Source organism: Tachysurus vachellii, chromosome 13 (assembly GCF_030014155.1).
Source record: "Tachysurus vachellii isolate PV-2020 chromosome 13, HZAU_Pvac_v1, whole genome shotgun sequence".
NCBI classification, from domain to species: Eukaryota; Metazoa; Chordata; class Actinopteri; order Siluriformes; family Bagridae; genus Tachysurus; species Tachysurus vachellii.
The window spans coordinates 4,108,972-4,127,104 of NC_083472.1; the positions used below are offsets into that span (position 1 = coordinate 4,108,972).

Genomic DNA, 18,133 nt, shown 5'->3' on the forward strand with positions numbered 1-18,133 from the left:
GACATGGAGCATGTCAGCTGTGAAATGGTCACTCAGGGAAGCGGATGTTTGATGAACAGCCTGTAGCTGTCACCAGAGCATCGCTGAATGGCCGGAGGGAAAGTAATTACAAAGAGAGAAAGAGACTTTCTAAAATTAAAACAAGGCCATTAGGAGGTTAAATTCTGCTCTAGTGAAAACCAGTCGGGTTGGAGATTAGGCCAAACTGCTGCTCGCAGTCTTTCCAGTCGGTTGCTCTCCCTTTGGATGACATAAATCATAAACGTTTTGTACACGATTAAAAAAAATAGTTTAATTAATCCTGGCTCTTCATAATTGTCGTTTCAGTCAGTTGCTTTCACACCAGTGAGAAAAAAAGGGTCTGTCGTTCTGCACCTGAGCAGATATTGTTATCTTTGACAGCTTTCTAATCTTCCGTGTAGCTGACAAGCCGTTCGCTGATATCCAACTTCCTCAGAATTTTTTAATTTGAGTGCCGCATTTCGCTCTCGTTACACCACGCGCTTCCGTGATGTTCAGTGTTTTGCCGCCTGATGCTCTCTACCTACCGAGTATGAAACCCTCCCCTCTCCAGGGTTGTAGGCAGTCAAAGGTTTAGAAAGACAATAACCCTGAGTTCAGAGCAGTGTAAACATCCCTAAAATGCACTGAAACAGAGGGTTGTTTTGTCATAAAATAGAAGATCCAATCAGATACCAGATATGCAAATATGAGCGATAAATACATCCAAAAAAAATCCAATACTGATGTGCTTGGATGTTCCTAGTTGGCTTGGTCATATAGTTTTATTTTATTTTATTTCTTCATTTGCATAAAACCTTTAATAAAATGAAATAAGTAAAACCCACAATGATGTGCTGTTACTTTTATCTGGTGCTATTTCTTTTTGCTTATTAAAAAAATTCAAATGACAAATAATCCCAAACCTTTTCAGACATTTTCTCCTGATTATGTATTTTCAAAACTTTTGTTTTAATCTTTGAGTTTCTTGCAATTCAAGTACGACGAAAAGGGAAAAAAGAAATGACTTTTATACCAATATATATGATATAATTTCAGAATTCTATATATTTTCGGGTTTATGCATGACCATTAAATTGCAGACTTCCCTCAAACATGAAGCCTGATATTCTTACTGAAAAGCTATTTCATACTATAACCAGAACCGAGACCAGGTAACATCGTTTGGAGGTCCGGATGCAAACCCAGATGCAGGATTATACTGTAAAAATACTTTAGCACACCAAGACAATCATGAATTAAAAATCCTGGCCATAAGTGACTTATGTAGTGACTGCAGTAGTGGGGCTGGGCGATAAAACGATAACGATATGTATCACGATAGACACGTGATCGATATCAATAAAAAATGTGTTCGATAAAACGTTCGATATTTTTTATTCTTCGTCGGAAGAAAACAGAGGTTGCGAAGCAAGTTTGGTTGCATTAACAAAGGCACTCACTCTCTGGTAACCTAGCAACCTAGGGAGTGACACGCTAACAGCCAATCATGTAACAGTATCAACTTTGGTTGCGCCATATCGTTGTCTCGTGCTGGTCTGCTGGATTCCTCTTCAGTAACCGGCGACTGATAAGCAGAAAATGGGCACCGTAGCAAACGAGGAAATTGTAAATAAAAGAGGAAAAGTCAGCTACTTTTTTATATTTCTGCAGGTTTTATATTTCAAACAATGTTACTGTACTGTATCAGGTTTGTTTTTTATATTACAGATGTATCTCAGTCTAACTCAGTTTTATTTATGTTTACAAAACACTGCACATATTGTAAAACACTTTATTCACCAGAAGGTGAACAGCTAGTGAACTTCCTAGCACTAAACTCGCACTAAATTCTCAGGTTTCTCTATGTTTATATTTAACGCTTTGCACTATTTTATTACACTTTATTAAGCATTACTTACATTTTCTTTCATTTTGCACCTTAAATGTTAAGAGATAATTGTTAAGTGTTCATTGTGACTTTAGACTTATGTTTACATTTGAATTGAGTTTTCCTGGTTGTTGACATTTCTGTCTTAATAATTGAGGGGATTACGATCAGAGGAAGGTTTAGTTTAAAATAAAAATGTTTAAATGTAATATATTTTTCTCCTGAAAATATCAATAATTATCTATATCGACCGATATGAAACACTGATATCGTGATACAGTTTTCAGCCATATCGCCCAGCCCTACTCTGTAGCACGTCCTTTCTTACAGCTCTTCACCGGCGCTGGATGAAATCCACAAAGCACAGAGTTTTCATTTCATCCGCAGACATTTCATTTAGACTCTCTGAATTACCGAGCCCCTAAAGGGTCCCGATGAGATTTCTCCAAATCTTACAATAAATATCTCTCAACTGTAAGGTTCAATGTAATAAAGTTATTTTGAATCAAAGTGTAAAAAGGTTCTGGTTTAGGCTACAGGTTAAATATTACACTCAGGCTTGCTGGAGTAGCTGGAAACTTAACTAAGTTGTGTCTCAAATGATGTATTAAACTCACACTATGCACTACGTACTCTAGCGTCTAGTGAGTGAATGTTAGAAGGGTTAAATCACCACAACGTAACACCCAAGTCGATGGCGAATGATGTCAAATGCGTGTAATGAATTTTTAAAATGTTGTAAAGATAAAATAAATCACATAACGTGGGCGAATTTAAAAGCTGCTTGTAATAAGTCTTGTCCAACAGTGTTGTCGCCTGGTAGCCCAAGCTGTGAGTGTCCACTATTGTGAACACACTACCCACTATTCAAGCTACACATTGGTGTAGAATAGTGCATAAGTGTGCGATTTGAGACGGACTTTGTCATAATGCAGCTGAAATATAATTGCAGCCTGACCCGTGTGTCTACCGTAACAATGTCCGGTGCTGTGTGAGAGGCTGAATATAGCACAGAGTGGACAGGTGACAAAGCATCGAATTAAACAAGGATCCATCCTGTGGTATATCTGGCAACAAGTTAAACCTAATCACTGGTCTGTCCACACACACGCACACACACACACACACACACACACACACACAGGGGCATGGGAGAAAAGAAAAAAATCAACCGGCACAGTTCATCATTGTCATTCTGATAATACACTCAGTTCTCTCCTCTCAAGGAGGGAAAAAAATGTTAGGCAGATCAGTTCCCATGGCAACACAGCACAGTAGGCTCGCTGTTGACTCACTGGAGCATCACTATGGAGGCTTTGAAGGAAACCAACGGCCGTGTTTCCAGGAAGACACACACAGACACACACACACACACAGACACACACACAGACACACACACAGACACACACACAGACACACACAAACACACACACAAACAGCCGGTATGGCGAAGAGGTGAATAATGTATTAACAAACCTGGCCTGCTCTGCTTAAAGCTCTGCAGTGCAGGATCAACTCTTCAAATCTGACACAGTTCTGATGTTGTACATATGACACCATGTAGCATTAGCATTAAAGATTTTGCAGTCCTATGGTGTAAGCTAATCAACAGTAATGCAACACTATTCCTCCAAATATTCCATCGTACCACTTGTAGGCTTGAATTGAGTTCTATGTCATTTCTATGTCATATTTGGGTAAAATCCTTCTAGGTTTGTGTACATGTAAAATATTTCGTAAACGTCTTAACTACTGCTTTAATGTAGGCTAAGCTTAAGCTTTCATAACCCCAAGGCAAAGGATTATGTAAATCAAGACGGACTTTTTGCATCATAAAAGAAAACCAATATCGAAATTCGCACATTAAAATGATATGCAAGTAAGACTAGGTTATTGAAACTAGGATAATTAAATATTACGTTTGCATTTTATTTGAGACGTCGTTACAGAAGTTCTGGTCTACTTGAAGAACAAATCGCTGTGCTAGTGAGATTGGATCGGGTCTAAAGATACGCACAGATACTCTGCCAAAAAACAGGAGCCGGAGCCGATACATGCGCTAGTGAAGAATGTGTTAGTGAAGGATGCGTGAATGAACTTGGATGCTCTGCAAAAGAAAAAGAAAAAAAGTAGAATCGGGCCAAATTAAGTATGCAGCATTCCCTTGTCAAAATGATACGGTGCTCTATCAAGACCTGAAACCGATCGAATTTATTTTAACTTCATTTGTATGTGTGTAGTGCTTGTAACAGACAGACTCCAAGTTATTGATGGTTAAGGGTCTTGCTTAGGGGCCAAACAGTGGCAGTTCGGTGGACCTGAGATTCAAACTCACAACCTTTTGACCAGTAGGTTAACACCTTAACCTCTAAGCTACCACATCCACATTCTAGTTTATTTGTAGAGTGTTTTAGACTCATATCAGGAGTCATCCTCATCTGGGTGACACCGGAGAGTGCGGTTATATATCATTTACCTTCTATAACTGTGTACTATATGGTAGAATTAAAGGAAAGGTGAAGAAGACAGTAGTGAGAGCAGCTCTGCTGTATGGGTTAGAGACTGTAGGTGAGGAAAAGACATGAGGCAGAGATGGAGGTAGCAGAGATGATGATGTTGAGGTTCTCTGTAGGAGTGACGAGGATGGACAGGATTAGGAACGAGGACATCAGAGGGACAGCTCAGGTTGGCTATGTTGGGGACAAGGTCAGAGAGGCTAGATTGAGATGGTTTGGACATGTACAGAGGAGGGAGATGGTTATACTGGTAGAAGGATGTTGGAGATGGAGCTGCAGATAAGAGGTCAAGAGGAAGGACAAAGAAGAGATGTATGGATGTGTTAAATGAGGACATGAAGTTAATTGGTGCAAGAGTAGAGGATGCCGAGGATAGAGTTAGGTTTAAACTGATGATTCACTTAGGGAAAAGACAAAAGAAAAAGAAGAACTGTGTACTATATGGTCAAAAAGTGCAGTTATGTATGCGTGAAATTAATTCTAGTTTCAACATGAAGTCTACCGTGTCCAAGTTATCAGCTGTTCAATGATGGAAACAAGTGCAAAACTGTTCGTAAGCCAACTGTACGTTACGAACAAAACTGAACTGTTATGTAACTTTGGAAACTTTGCTGTGACAAAATTAGGAACAAACTTTAAGAAGGACAGGAGGCAGACTCACAAATATTAGAATTCATCCTTTTCTGGATAGTGGGACTATAAATCATTACAGTATATATGTATAAAAATAAACAGTACTAAGTGTACCATTGTGGGATGGTACAAGACAGTCTGTATAATTACAGCAGCAGTCCTTAGGTACGAATCTACAGTATCCACATGACATCATTTTAATAATCGTGCAGCCTTTCTTCAGCCTTCTGCTGCAGCGGTAAGTGAAGTGTCACAGACGTGACTGCGGTTAAAGCTGGTGTGTTGTGTTCTGGGTTCATTTAGTAGATTTGTGTCAAAGTTTGTGTTTACAGAAGTTCAATATGGCCTTAGAGAAGTACTTTATTGTTTCAGTTATTCTGAAGACACTCTGTTAATTGCTTTTTTACAGACATTTTTGTGTTTATTAGAAGAATTCCAGCATATATATTCTAGTAGTGTGACAAAAATATCATATCATGATATAAAGGTTTGAAAGCCAACTGTTACTAAATGAATATCTAGATAAAGAGTTGATTTAAAAAAAAGAAAAATAAGAAGCAAAGAAAAAAATATGTATATATATATTATTATTATAAATAAATCTAAATAAATACATTCTAATTGTTTTATTTCATTTTAAACTTTCAGCACAAAAACAAACTTTACCATTAAATCAGCTGCTTCTGAAACAAATATATCACTAATCATGAATATATATAAAAAAATAAATAAAAAGACTTCGTGATACCTCATACAGGTTCCTGTATTCCACTTACTTTGGCAAAATTGGCAAAACGAGGCTGTTACATGATTGTTTATGTGTACACTGTATACAAGCAGTGAGCTATAGATCCTGCTAGCAGCTAGTTTACTAGACGTCTTCAATCTTATCCGCAAAGAGGCAAATAGTGTGGCAACGGAGCACTGCTTTATCAGGTCATCTTAGACCCTGATCAACTGTCAAGTTAACCCTAACCCTAATCCTAACCCTAACCCAACTGATGGGTTAAAATCCCAGCCTGTATCCAGCCTGAAAACCCCTGGTACAATACATGCACCTTTTCTAGCTCAAAGACACAATCCAAGGGATAAAAAAAACTCCATTTTATCCTGAGACAGTAAAAAGGAAAATAGGAAAAGTCCCATGCACAAGTTTCCTTGTACACTCTCATGTGTGCTGCAGTAAAGAATAATAAAGAAATGAATAATAAAGGTTATTGCTAAATAATAAAATAATAATAATCTAAAAATGGGCATGTACAGATATCGTTTCTTTTCATTTCCACCCAAATAAAGGTAGCGAATACTATAAATATCATCATTTTGCAGTATAACGATTATTACGTGTTGGTCACCAAGAACAAGAAGCTATTATTTCAGAGAACTTAGCGCTGGATCAGTTACCCTGAGGATCGTTAATATTGGATCGGTATCATGTGAATGCCAGAGACTTAATATCAGAATCTTGATATTGATGCATGCTGTAGTAACTCCATCTGTAAGTGAAGATCATTTTAGCTGAGCACTTTCTAGCTCAACGTGGCTGTAGGTTGCCGATCCAACTAAGCAGGAACACACACAATTACTCAGTCAGTATCATGGTGATTAGTGTGTGATAAAACTGAACGTGAGGTTGTTATCACACGAGTGGAAGGGAAGCGTGAACTTATACTGCAGTAGGAACTGTAGATGCAGGCAGTAGATGTCATGTACTGTACAGTATGTACAGGTCTTTAATCCCAGCACTGGAGACTATATTCACTGCACATTTCCATGTTCTTTTCTCCTGCACTTTCTCACCTGACTCGGCTCATGAAAGCCATTATGACCGAACGAGCTGAATCAGGGATGTGTAAGCAGCTGAAGAACAAAAACGAATACCGAAACCGCTCATAAGCAATAATTTATAATCTACATGTATATAATCTTGATCATTGCCTGTGTAGATTATAGTCTTACATTACAGGTGAAGATAATTATATCTTTGTCTTTGCTTTACATATGATAAGCGAAAAATGGCGTGGGAATGACGTGACCAACAAACTCCAGGTCAAGCGCACATCCACAGCACCCTTTTTTTTTTCTAGAAGCAGAAATAACCAAATAACCATCTGAGACTCAGCTGAAAATATTCAGACTGTCCACTCAATCTGCATGATGTGCAAATCAGCAAAGCGGGAGAAGACAAGAAGACAAAGGCAGAGGCCAGAACAGATGTGCATATACACAAACACACACATTCACACTGCACCAGTTCATCACACAAAGAAAAAGCCCATGTTGATTTTGTCCACACATGCTTTAGTTATGTTACATGCAGCGTTTGGAGACTGCAGCCTCAACTCTATATTTAGTGTGCATGTGTGTGTTTGTGTGTGTTTGTGTGTGCCAATATACAGAAAGCAAGATGTAAATATAAATATACATACATATATACATATATATATATATATATATATATATATATATATATATATATATATATATATATATATATATATATATAAACCAATTTATACTGTATAAAGACAGGTATAAAGACAACATTTTTATTCCATATCTATGTGTAAAGCTATATTATAAAGATACGCAAGAAAATGTTAACATTGACATTATAATACCAATCATATTTCTAATAAATATGTGAATCTAAATAATAATAATAATAATAATAATAATAATAATAATAATAATAATAATAGTGACTAGCGCGCAAATCCATTGTTATTTATTCTCAACACGTAGGCGCCTTTATTTCCCCCCATGAGGAAAGGAAGTGTTTACACACACTGCAGCTATTTTTTCTATTTAGCTCCAGTTAAGGTTTCTTGCTTTTTTATGATTGGTGTTCAATAGCTATAAGAAATAAAACTGAAGTGTACTGATAAAGAGGCTGATGCCCGACGTGGCGCATTGCGCTCTTTAAGGCTGCGACTCTTTTTCCAATAAAATCACTGAATGATTCAAAAGCAGCTCAGTGCAACTGTAAACGGGGGAAAATAAATCCCAGAATGCTCTTGATTCAAACAGGTTGTCAGGAGAAGGATAAGCAGCAGGATGAGCATTGGGTCTCACCGTGTCTGGAGGATGCAGGCTGCAGGAAAAGCAGTGTGATCCCTGCGCACATCACACACCGGCGCCACACCGAGCCCGGCCGCTCCGGACACCTCCTGTTCCTCCACCATCCCGTTGCTCTTCGGCTTCCCACCACGGGCACTTTTCTCGAGGCCATGTGAACGTGTTGGCGTGCGGGCCTGGACGCGCGGAAACGAAACGCGCATTGGATCAGGACGTGTCCGCTCCGGTGTGTGAGACCGAGGCTGTGTCCGAGTCCGAGTCCGAATGCACCGGGTTTTAGATGGCCAGCATGGGAAAGTTTAAAGGCAACGTCAAGGCAGAGAGTCCGTATCGAACCGAGCCGCCTTCACGTCGAGCATCATTTCAGCGCGTAAAAAGGCGCATTTCATCCGGAACACACATACAAACACACACATGCACACACACACAAACGCGCGCGCACGCGCGCCCCCGGCTCTGCAAAAACCACCACAACGACGTGCTGCTAATAAAAATGAGAAGTGAAAGATCTCCAGTGCGCATCTGACGCGCAAAACACACAGCGGGGGCCTTTTCACTGAGGAATCGAGTTTATGAACGACTCTAAAGTGATTCAATCAGCCAAATTGATTCGCAGGAGTTCAACATTACAAAAAACATGTGTACGTTCTTTAAATAAATTCACCATCCTGAACATTTTAACAATTGATATATATATAACCGTATGGTATATACAGGTACCTGTAAGACTTTACGCATTGTGCTGCTGCTGCCACATGGTTGGTTAATTAGACAGCTGCATAAATGAGCCTTGTCTCTTTCCAGCTGTGGCTTCTTTGGGAACTAGTTACTTGATGGAGCAAAAAGAATCAAAATATTAAAGCAGTGATGACTGATATTCAATACAACAATAATCATATTTATGTGATTATCATATGAATAACAAGCTAGCAACTAAAAATGCGTTTTCCCCTAACATTCTATACTCTAGATCCTAGTAATTGCTAGTCAGTCAATGTTGTCAAATCCAATTGTTGTTGCTTTCCTGCTCCTGTTAGGTCCTCTACACTGGTCATGTATATGATCTACAAGTTGGATCGGTAAGAGCCCAGAATTCTTGCTTCTAAAGCACAAGGGAACAAATTGGCTAAAATCAATGAATTAACTAGCATTAATTTCTTACCTGTTTTCATGTCTTGTCATCTGCTTTTTTCTTTTTTTTCCACCCCATGTTACATTAGTTAGCTAATTTCCTTCTGTTCTTTTCACTCAGACACCCCAGTGATTGGCTGATACATAAACCTTTTGTTAAACCAAATGAAACTGGAAGCCTTTATTATCATCACATATACATTACAGCAGGTTTTTATCTTTATACATACTAACTGAGGAGGTTGGGTTCAAAGCACAGGGGCAGCTATGATACACAGCGCCACTGGAGCAGGGAGGGTAAAGGGCAATTAGCAGTGCTGGGGCTTGAATCCTGACATTCCAAATAACAACCCAGAGCCTTAACCACTTGAGCCACAACTGCCCCAATGGAAGGACAATGGCGCAAGCATTTTTTTTTTTTTAAAAATCTATTAAATATGAAGCCTTCATCTATAGGACGTATCAGATACTAAACTGAGAAGAACAGATACCACCAAAAGTTAGCTAAAAACTAGCCACTTTGTTGTGACTAGTTGTTGCTATAAAAACAATTCGTGATTAATCAGATTCGACAACAGCTCTGTGGTATAATATTGAATGTATTAAAGGATCAAATATTATAACACTGATATGTTGAGTAGCATCATTAGTTTCCATAACAATCATACTTTAAACTCTGATAACAAGATTTAGCATTTGGCTACAAGCTAATGTTATTGTTTCACACAGTACACATAAGTCTCGACTGTTTTCGTACAGAACTTATATTACATTCTGTAATACTTCTAGGTAAAATATAATGAAATAAAATACTTATTTATAGAGAATATGTTTGAACTTAAATCCTAAAATCTTTATATTAAAAACAAACAAACAAACAGAGAAAAGAACAATAGGCCTTTAGTTAATGAATGTAGCTAAAAATGTAGCTTGGAAATGTAGCTACATAAGATCACATCTACATGAACAACTAAAGAAACTAATTATTTTGTAAAATTATTATTATTATTGAAAACTATATGATTTCATGTATTTTGTGCACTTATTTATGTCCACTGCGGAACGAATCAGCACTCGATTCATTTGGAAAGATTTTTTTAAATGAGTCGAATCGTTGAAATGAATCTTAATACACTAGACAGTAACAGTGCCCTCTGCTGGATGTAACCAGTAAACAAGCAAAACAGCAAAATATAGTTTCTTTTTTGTTTGTTTCTTTATTTCTGTCTGAATAAACAAACAAATAAATAAAGCTTTATTTGATGTACAAATCATTTATTGGTAAGTCATTTAATTTCAGAGCTGTCAGGAAAATCATTTAAAAAAAAAAAAAAAAAAGCTAACAACTGATAAAATGCATAATTAACTTTACCAGTCAATAAAAATCTACTGGTAGTATGATATATTTTTTATATAACCATAAACTAGAAATGCTAAATGTTTATGATTCTTTACTTCCTCTGATATGTAATTATGTTTAAAGACAAAAATCAGTTAACAATGACAAGCATTAACATTAAAAAAAATTCTAGTAAAAGATATAGAAATGTAATGAAATTAAACAAATGTAATTTATCTACAGCTTAACATGTTTTAATTTGCAAAAATATTCACCAGAGATAGAAACCGCCTTATACTGTATTTTATAGAACATTGATTGCCAATGTAAGGTGTTTAATAACAGTTTAAATGAAAGTAGATTAAAAAAAATCCCCTAATGAACAAAATCACATACATTTCACACGTTACGTTTTTAATGATTCATCATACATACACTTGCACATTCAAGTAAACATAAATGACATGTGAAACGTGAAACTAGTTGGTCTGTAAAGAGAAATAAATGAATCACATGAGGAAAACACATAAGGGAGAAACAAGCACTATGTGAAAAGCCACATATACAGGTTCATTCTATTCACGTGTGTGACTTGTTTATAAAGCGATTATAACATTGGCCACAAGAGGGCACTGTTCAGTCGTTTTACTGATTTATTTGCCTGCGTCTATTTATCTATTTTATTTATCACTGTATTTTATTACTTACAATATCTTTTTTTTTGTAGCTTTTTTTTAAGTCAACTTTTAAATTCTATATAATTAATTCTACATATACACCAAATCATAAAAATGGTAAATTCTTTTAGGCAATTCAGAGTGATTACAGCTTATGATAATTATATTTTGTATATATTACTTTTAAAATGATGGAACGTACAGGTTGTGTGTAATAAAACTTTAGGATTAAATAGGGTCATGTGTAAAGAATAAAGAGAGCAATATCGTATATGTGTTTAATAGCCTGTGTATCCAGGGGGAACATTTGAAAGTGGGCTGGTTGGTGATCAACTAATTCAAAATGAACGTATTTATTTCTCCAATGCTGAATTAGGTGCTTATGATAAATCCGTGTGCTGTCACATGAAAGAAAAAAAACTTGGACAGAGAAAGCATTTAAGAAAAATAACCAGACGAGACGAATTGCCGGCAGCAATATATATTTTAATTCAAAGTGAATTTTGACAATACACCATAATTTCTTTATTTTGACACTCACCAAATAGTCACCAGGAAAACCCGCTTTTTGTGACAAAGTACATAAGGCTTGGTCACATAGAAATCACTGAGAACCAGAGAAATAACGACCGAAAACTGTATGAGACATTAGACACTTAAAAAATAATAAAACAGAGTTCCCAGTCCTCATATACTGAATATTGCACAGTGCAATGGCTACATGGCAAACTAATGTAGCGTAAAAATAAATCAGAAGCAAAAAACGAATTAGAAAGCCACAAAACCCTACATGTATTAAAACAGTAACAGTTCAAATTTAGTAAATCAAGTCCACTTACTAGGAAGTCTAAATCTATTCGCTGATAACTTGCAGTGAGATTTAACAACTTATGAAAATATCATCTTCAGGAAAAAAGAGGTTAAATAGCTCTAAAGCGATTAAACCCAAACATTAGGACAGAAACTGGTATACAGTAGCACATGTGACAAATACCAAGACCCTGAATTTCTGTACACATCTCTAAAAGGAACAAAAACAGACAAATCAATCGAGAGAGAGAGAGAGGGGAAGAGAGAGAGAGGGGGGAAGAGATGGAGAGAGAGAGATGGAGAGAGGAAGAGAAAGAATGAGAACAGTGAAATAAAAAAAAGCCAAATACAGTTGTTTGGTATGATGAGAGTATTTTATCAAGTCTGTGTGTGTGTGTATGTGTGTGTGAGACCTGGGAAAACCTGTCAGATGTTGCTGCTGAATAATGCGGCTTTTTGTCCCTCGTTTTTCTTGCTAAATATTTTTTGGACTTTTCTACTTTAAGATAAAGAAATGTTACCAAATGGCACGACTATTATTTGACCTTCTCTCCTTGCCTGTGTGGATTGGTGCAGAGATCAATGCTGTGTGTGTGAAAACAGTCGTGCGTGTGATTTCCTGACATGATAAAACTCAGGACTGGGACCCAAGCTGTTTGTTACAGACAAGAAGAAAAGTCTAGTCCACTGAGATCTGAAGGAAATCATTAAGAACAAGAAATCTTTCTAGTTTGGCAGTAGAGCTGTTTATCTGTTTATCCAGCAGAAGATCAGGTTAGACATGTAGAAGTAGAATTTACACGTCACTGGAATCCAAGCAGGATCTAAATGTATTTTATGAACGTTTGGGAGAAACACTACACATTGCAATTTAAGAGCGATTTTCAGATTTAGCAGCAAATGTCAAAATATGACCAAGTGATTGTTTTCCCAGACCTGTCTGACCCTAATTCTCCATCTCGGACATGTTTTTGGTTGATTTTGTCTAAATGCAGATGAACTTAACAAAAATGATGTAAAATCTGCATGGAGTGTGTACTTCTGATGTGTACTTGTCCCTAGTGCTACATTGTGTAGAAAAAGTGAAATGAGGTTTTTTTTTCTTTTTGATTTTGTGGCTGCTTTCTGCATCCAGGTTTCTTTTTGGACCAAATTTTAAAAGTACATTAAAGCGAATAATGTGCACATTGGTATGAACGTTGTGTCCCGTCGAAAAGAGAGTATGATGCTTAACAAGAAGAGAGAGGGGAAAGAAAAAAAAAGGGGGGGGGGGGGTGTGGTGGTGGGTTAGGTGTTAAACTGCGGGATGATGAAGCTTAACCCAAGCTTATTACAATCACAGTGTTAATGTAAAGCTTCAATACGGGACAGAGGACCATGTCAGCGAACCAGTGCTGATCCCTGAAAGCAGTTCATTATTGGATTACTGTTGCTGAGCAGTAGCAAAAAAAATAGGACAGAAACACAAACACACACACACACACACACACACACACACACACACACACACACACACACACACACAGAGGCTAAAAAGTCAAATGAAATGTACGGATTTAAAAATAAAAATCACATGAAGACATCACTGCATTGCATGTTCGGCATGGGACTGCCAAGTGACAAACACTACCAAAGACGAAACTATTGTGTGGAAACCCACACACACACACACACACGAACGCACAACATGCACGCTCCACACACACTACTGGAAACCAGTGCATAACTAATTTTTCAACACTAAGAGGTACAAATGAGTCAAAAACACACAACACAAGATACAACACTTTAACTGACCTCGCAAGCGAGAAGATCTGGGTTGCCGTGCATGTGTGTGTGCGCACGTGCGTGTGTGTGTGGACATAAAGGTCTGAAGCACATCTGAAAGGCACTAGTTTAAGCGCTGCTCTTTCGACAGAGCAGAAATAGAGTGTGTGACGATTTCCACACAAACACCATGAGGAAAAATTGGCCTCCGGTAACTAAATCATGCATCCGGGGGTCTGTCGACGTCGACACGAGCTCGTCGTAATAGCCGAAAACGTGTCTAACAAATGTTTACTGACTGAAATCAGATTCCAAAGTAAATGCTGAAGACTTTTTGAAATACATGCCGATTAACAATAAGCACTGCAATCGATTATAAACAAGCAACACTTCTTCCCTGGAGGAATCGGAATAAGGTACGATTTCATAGCGGGGCGTTTTGTTTTTTTTCCTCTGTCACAAATCGATCGATTAAACACATCTACAAAATAATATGAATAATAATAATAATAACAACAACAACAACAACAAGAAAATAAAAGAGTTAAATCTATCCTGCAAGCTATGCCTTATCGAGATACTAATATATATCTAAACGTACTCTGATATACACCGATATGCATCTCATATGCAATGATGAGCCCCAAGATTACCATTAACACTACAGATAATACACAAATGCAAACGAAAAAGGAATAGGAAGAGGGGAAGAAAAAAATAGAAAAGAAAATTCATAAAACAGAGAACACACAAACACCCCAAAAAAAAAAAAAAAAAAAAAAAAAAAAAAAAAAACACGACAAACTAAAACTTCCATCAATCGCAATACAGTAGTTACAATGACACTTCAAACAGAAAAGCAAAATATACACAGGCATTAAAAACGCTTCCATGCCGCTCAGTAGAGTAAAACCGAAAGAGAAACCTCACGTCTATCTTAAGGTCGTCGAAGACACGTGTACAAAAACAATAAGAAAAGCTAAGAACAAAGTTAATCACTTTACCCTCACAGCTATGACGAAGTGGCGATCAGTGAATAGCAGCTTATCTATGGTACATTCAAGGATAAATGAAATCATTAAACTTGCAAAAAAAAAAAACAACAAAAAAAAAAACAAACACTAAACATCAACCTCAACCTTTACACCGAGTACATTTCTTTTTTGTTGTTGTTGTTTAATAAAACCCCATCTAGAGTAATATCTGAGGTCTAGGCTAGAACAGTAGCTACGTCGCTTAAGAAAATCAAGAAATTACTGTCTTTGGTGTAGCAAAAGCATTTTTTTAATATATGTATATATATATATATATAATGAAAGCAAAGGAAAAATTTTGAATAAAAACACAAAAGCACGTTAAAAAAGAAAATAAAAAAGATTTCTCCCTGACGGAATGTATGAAATTAAAAACAACCGGCGCTGAAAAAAAGCTCGAATCTCATCACGTGCTTATAGATGAGGGGGGGAAATAAATTGCACACGACCAACTCACACCGCAGAAAAGAACTAAATACTCCAACTAGGACAGATTGACAGTTAAATACTGAAATCTCTGCACAAGCTAACAGGAAACCACGTCAAATGATTTAAAGAGCTATCTGCAGGTTAATGCCAATACCGAAAAAATCAAATAAAACACACGTCTAATTCTAAAAAAAAAAAAAAAAAAAGTTAGAATAGTGAATAAAAAAAAACAACAAACACACCAAGAAATGATGGATTGTATTGCAGTTGTGTTAAACAGTGTAAATACTGTTAGTATTCATTAAAAGAATAGCAAATGATTATCAAATAGGAAATCAAATCTAAACGGTACATAGTTCGTTCGGTTGCTACAGCGATCGAAGGAAATCCATGCAAAAAAAAATGAATAAAATGACAAAACGCATCATGCCACATCACACCAGTGATCCCTCAGACACCGAGCGCTTTAAATGAAAAGCAGCAGAGGTAAGGATCTGTTTGTCTGCCAAAAAAAAACAAAACATCAGGTCAATGTGAAAACCTTCCTCGCAGACAGAGCCGTGACTGAAAACCCAGAAATTTCTTTTCTTTCTTTTTTACACTCCACCTCGTGCTGGGTAGGTTTAGTCAGAATGTAACGCATGAAAGAAAATCTTGAATACAGCAGGAGTGGAAGAGGATCGAAGAAATGCATAAAGGTTACACAGCCTCAACACTTCAATAACGAGCACGACAGCAAATTCGGTGGAAAAATAAAAAAAAACAAAAAAACAGGGAGAATTAAAATTGTACACAACGCATTCGTGTCGTTCCAAATCAGCTTAGTGATAAAAGAGCACGTCTTTTTTTTTTTTCCTTCAACTTTACGCAACATTGATGTACAGCTCCGCTGTGACTTACTGACAAAACAAAACCCACCAAAATGCAATCCGGACAAAATAAAAGACCGACTTGATGTAGAAATAAAAAAAGAAAAGAAAAAAAGAGGGGAAAAAAAGGTGAAATTTCAAGTGCTGCAGTCCTGTTGCAGTCATGTGAATGCAAGTGTCACGTCACACCCTGCACAGACATGATTTTTATTTATTTATTTTTTTTCATAAGGCACTTTTTGGAGGGATCAGGTTACACTCCGAAAAAAAAAAAGTCACAAAGTGAGTTCTGAGTCTTGCGTTTCCTCCATACAGAGTGCAGTAACCTTAAAACGTGGGACGTGGTACAGGAGTTAACACTGGGAACGAAGGGGCATGAGCCTGTTACAAAAAACACAGACACACCGACAAGAGGAAGTCACTCGTTTGTGTGTGTAGGCTTTACCACCAGACTGGGATGGCTTCACTGAGTCACATTTAGAAGGCAATGTAGAAAAATAGCTATAGAGAGAGACGACATCCCGTCGCGGCCCCGTATACATGAAAGGATTTAATGACTCGGGGTGCGGCGGGTTGGGGTGCAGGGATTATTTTTTTGTTTTCAATATCAAATGTGCAAAAGGCAGAAAAAGTGAGTTATGTATTAATTCATATACCAAGCGTTTTTTTTTCTTCTTCTTCCATGATATCTGTTTGGAACGCATTAAACTCCACGATTTTTGGAGACGAGGGAGTCAGAGCAGTACGGACCCCTGGAGTTGGCGTGTGCATGTGTATGTGTTAGATGTAGGGGTACTGGGGCAGTTTGGTGGGGCTGAGAGGGAAGCCTGTGTAGGCGGGGGACGTTACATAGGAGTGCGGTGTGAACAGGGCTCTGAAGGCGGCCGGCGAGTGCAGCGGGTTGATGCCCGGGTTGATGCCCATGCTGATGCCCCGAGGCACCAGACTGTAAGCAGGTTGCAGGACGGGCCGCGGGGAGGGCAGCAGGTGGGCGACGGGGGCGGAAGGAGGGTAGGAGAGCAGGGCGGGAGGGGCTGGGGGAGGGGCCTGGGTCGAGTGGGTGGGGCTGGCGTGAGGGAAGGTGTGACCGTGCACCGTGGGAGGGATGAAGGCCTGTGGACGGCAAGGCTGGGTGTAGTTGCCGTTCCATTCCTTGTGACAGGAGCTGTAGTGCTGGACCTGCAAGAGGGACAGAAAAAAAAAAGATAAACCGTTAAAACCTGAAGAGTTTAAAGCTGTATAAGCAAAATGTATTCGTTCACATAGCAACAGGACTATAAATATAACGTACTGAATCGTTTCTTTCACTCTTAGCCAAGGTCAAATCTAGTGTGTAAATAATAACATCCGTATTTTTATACCAGATTGTAAATCTTCATTAATGGTGCGTTAAAGTTACCCCAGCGACCCCAGGTTCTAAACAAAGCTGGTTTGCGTAGAGACCAGGTGACTAAACAACTGTGTCTTAAGGTTCTGTGGTGTTAAATAAACGGGATTAATAAATCGTAGCATATTGCACGGAAGCCTGAGGTATACTCGGTCCACTCCACAATTTTTCTTCATAACAGGGCAAAAATAAAAAAAAAAAAAAAAAAAAAAAAAAAAAAAAAGAAAGAGGTATCAACACATCCCATCATTATATCAAGCTCTTTCTATACAGAGAAAGAGTGAGGGAGAGCATGAAAAGGAGGGCAGAGAGGAGACCTGGCCAAAGCCGAGAGGCGGCTGCTGCTGGAATGCGGAGGTGATCTTGTGCTGGCGAGGCAAACTCGGAGTGGTGTGCAGACTCATGCGGCCGGGAGCGCATCGTCCTCGCAATTGGCATGAAGCCTCGAACACTGACAGAGAGAGAGAGAGAGAGAGGGAGAGAGAGAGAGAACATGAGTAAAGGGAAAACATAAGTACTACAGCACTGAAAGGTATCAACGTGGAAATTCATCACAATAAATCAAACTTATC

General features: G+C 38.0%; 2 protein-coding genes across 4 annotated transcripts in view; both read right to left on the minus strand.

The window, feature by feature from the left end:
* Nucleotides 1-8,603, minus strand: part of kiaa1549la (KIAA1549-like a) — a 72,134-nt gene extending 63,531 nt beyond the window's left edge. For both annotated transcript variants that reach the window (XM_060885969.1, XM_060885968.1), the window contains exon 1: nucleotides 8,116-8,603. In XM_060885969.1, the coding sequence (XP_060741952.1) occupies nucleotides 8,116-8,272 (157 nt within the window). In that variant the 5' untranslated portion in view covers nucleotides 8,273-8,603. The remainder of the gene's footprint in view (nucleotides 1-8,115) is intronic.
* Nucleotides 8,604-11,730: 3,127 nt separating this feature from the next.
* hipk3a (homeodomain interacting protein kinase 3a) overlaps nucleotides 11,731-18,133 on the minus strand; it is a 42,917-nt gene continuing 36,514 nt past the window's right edge. For both annotated transcript variants that reach the window (XM_060884443.1, XM_060884442.1), the window contains exons 15-16: nucleotides 17,879-18,012; nucleotides 11,731-17,353 (exon numbers count right to left, since the gene is read on the minus strand). In XM_060884443.1, coding sequence (XP_060740426.1) covers nucleotides 16,955-17,353; nucleotides 17,879-18,012 — 533 coding nt within the window. In that variant the 3' untranslated portion in view covers nucleotides 11,731-16,954. The remainder of the gene's footprint in view (nucleotides 17,354-17,878; nucleotides 18,013-18,133) is intronic.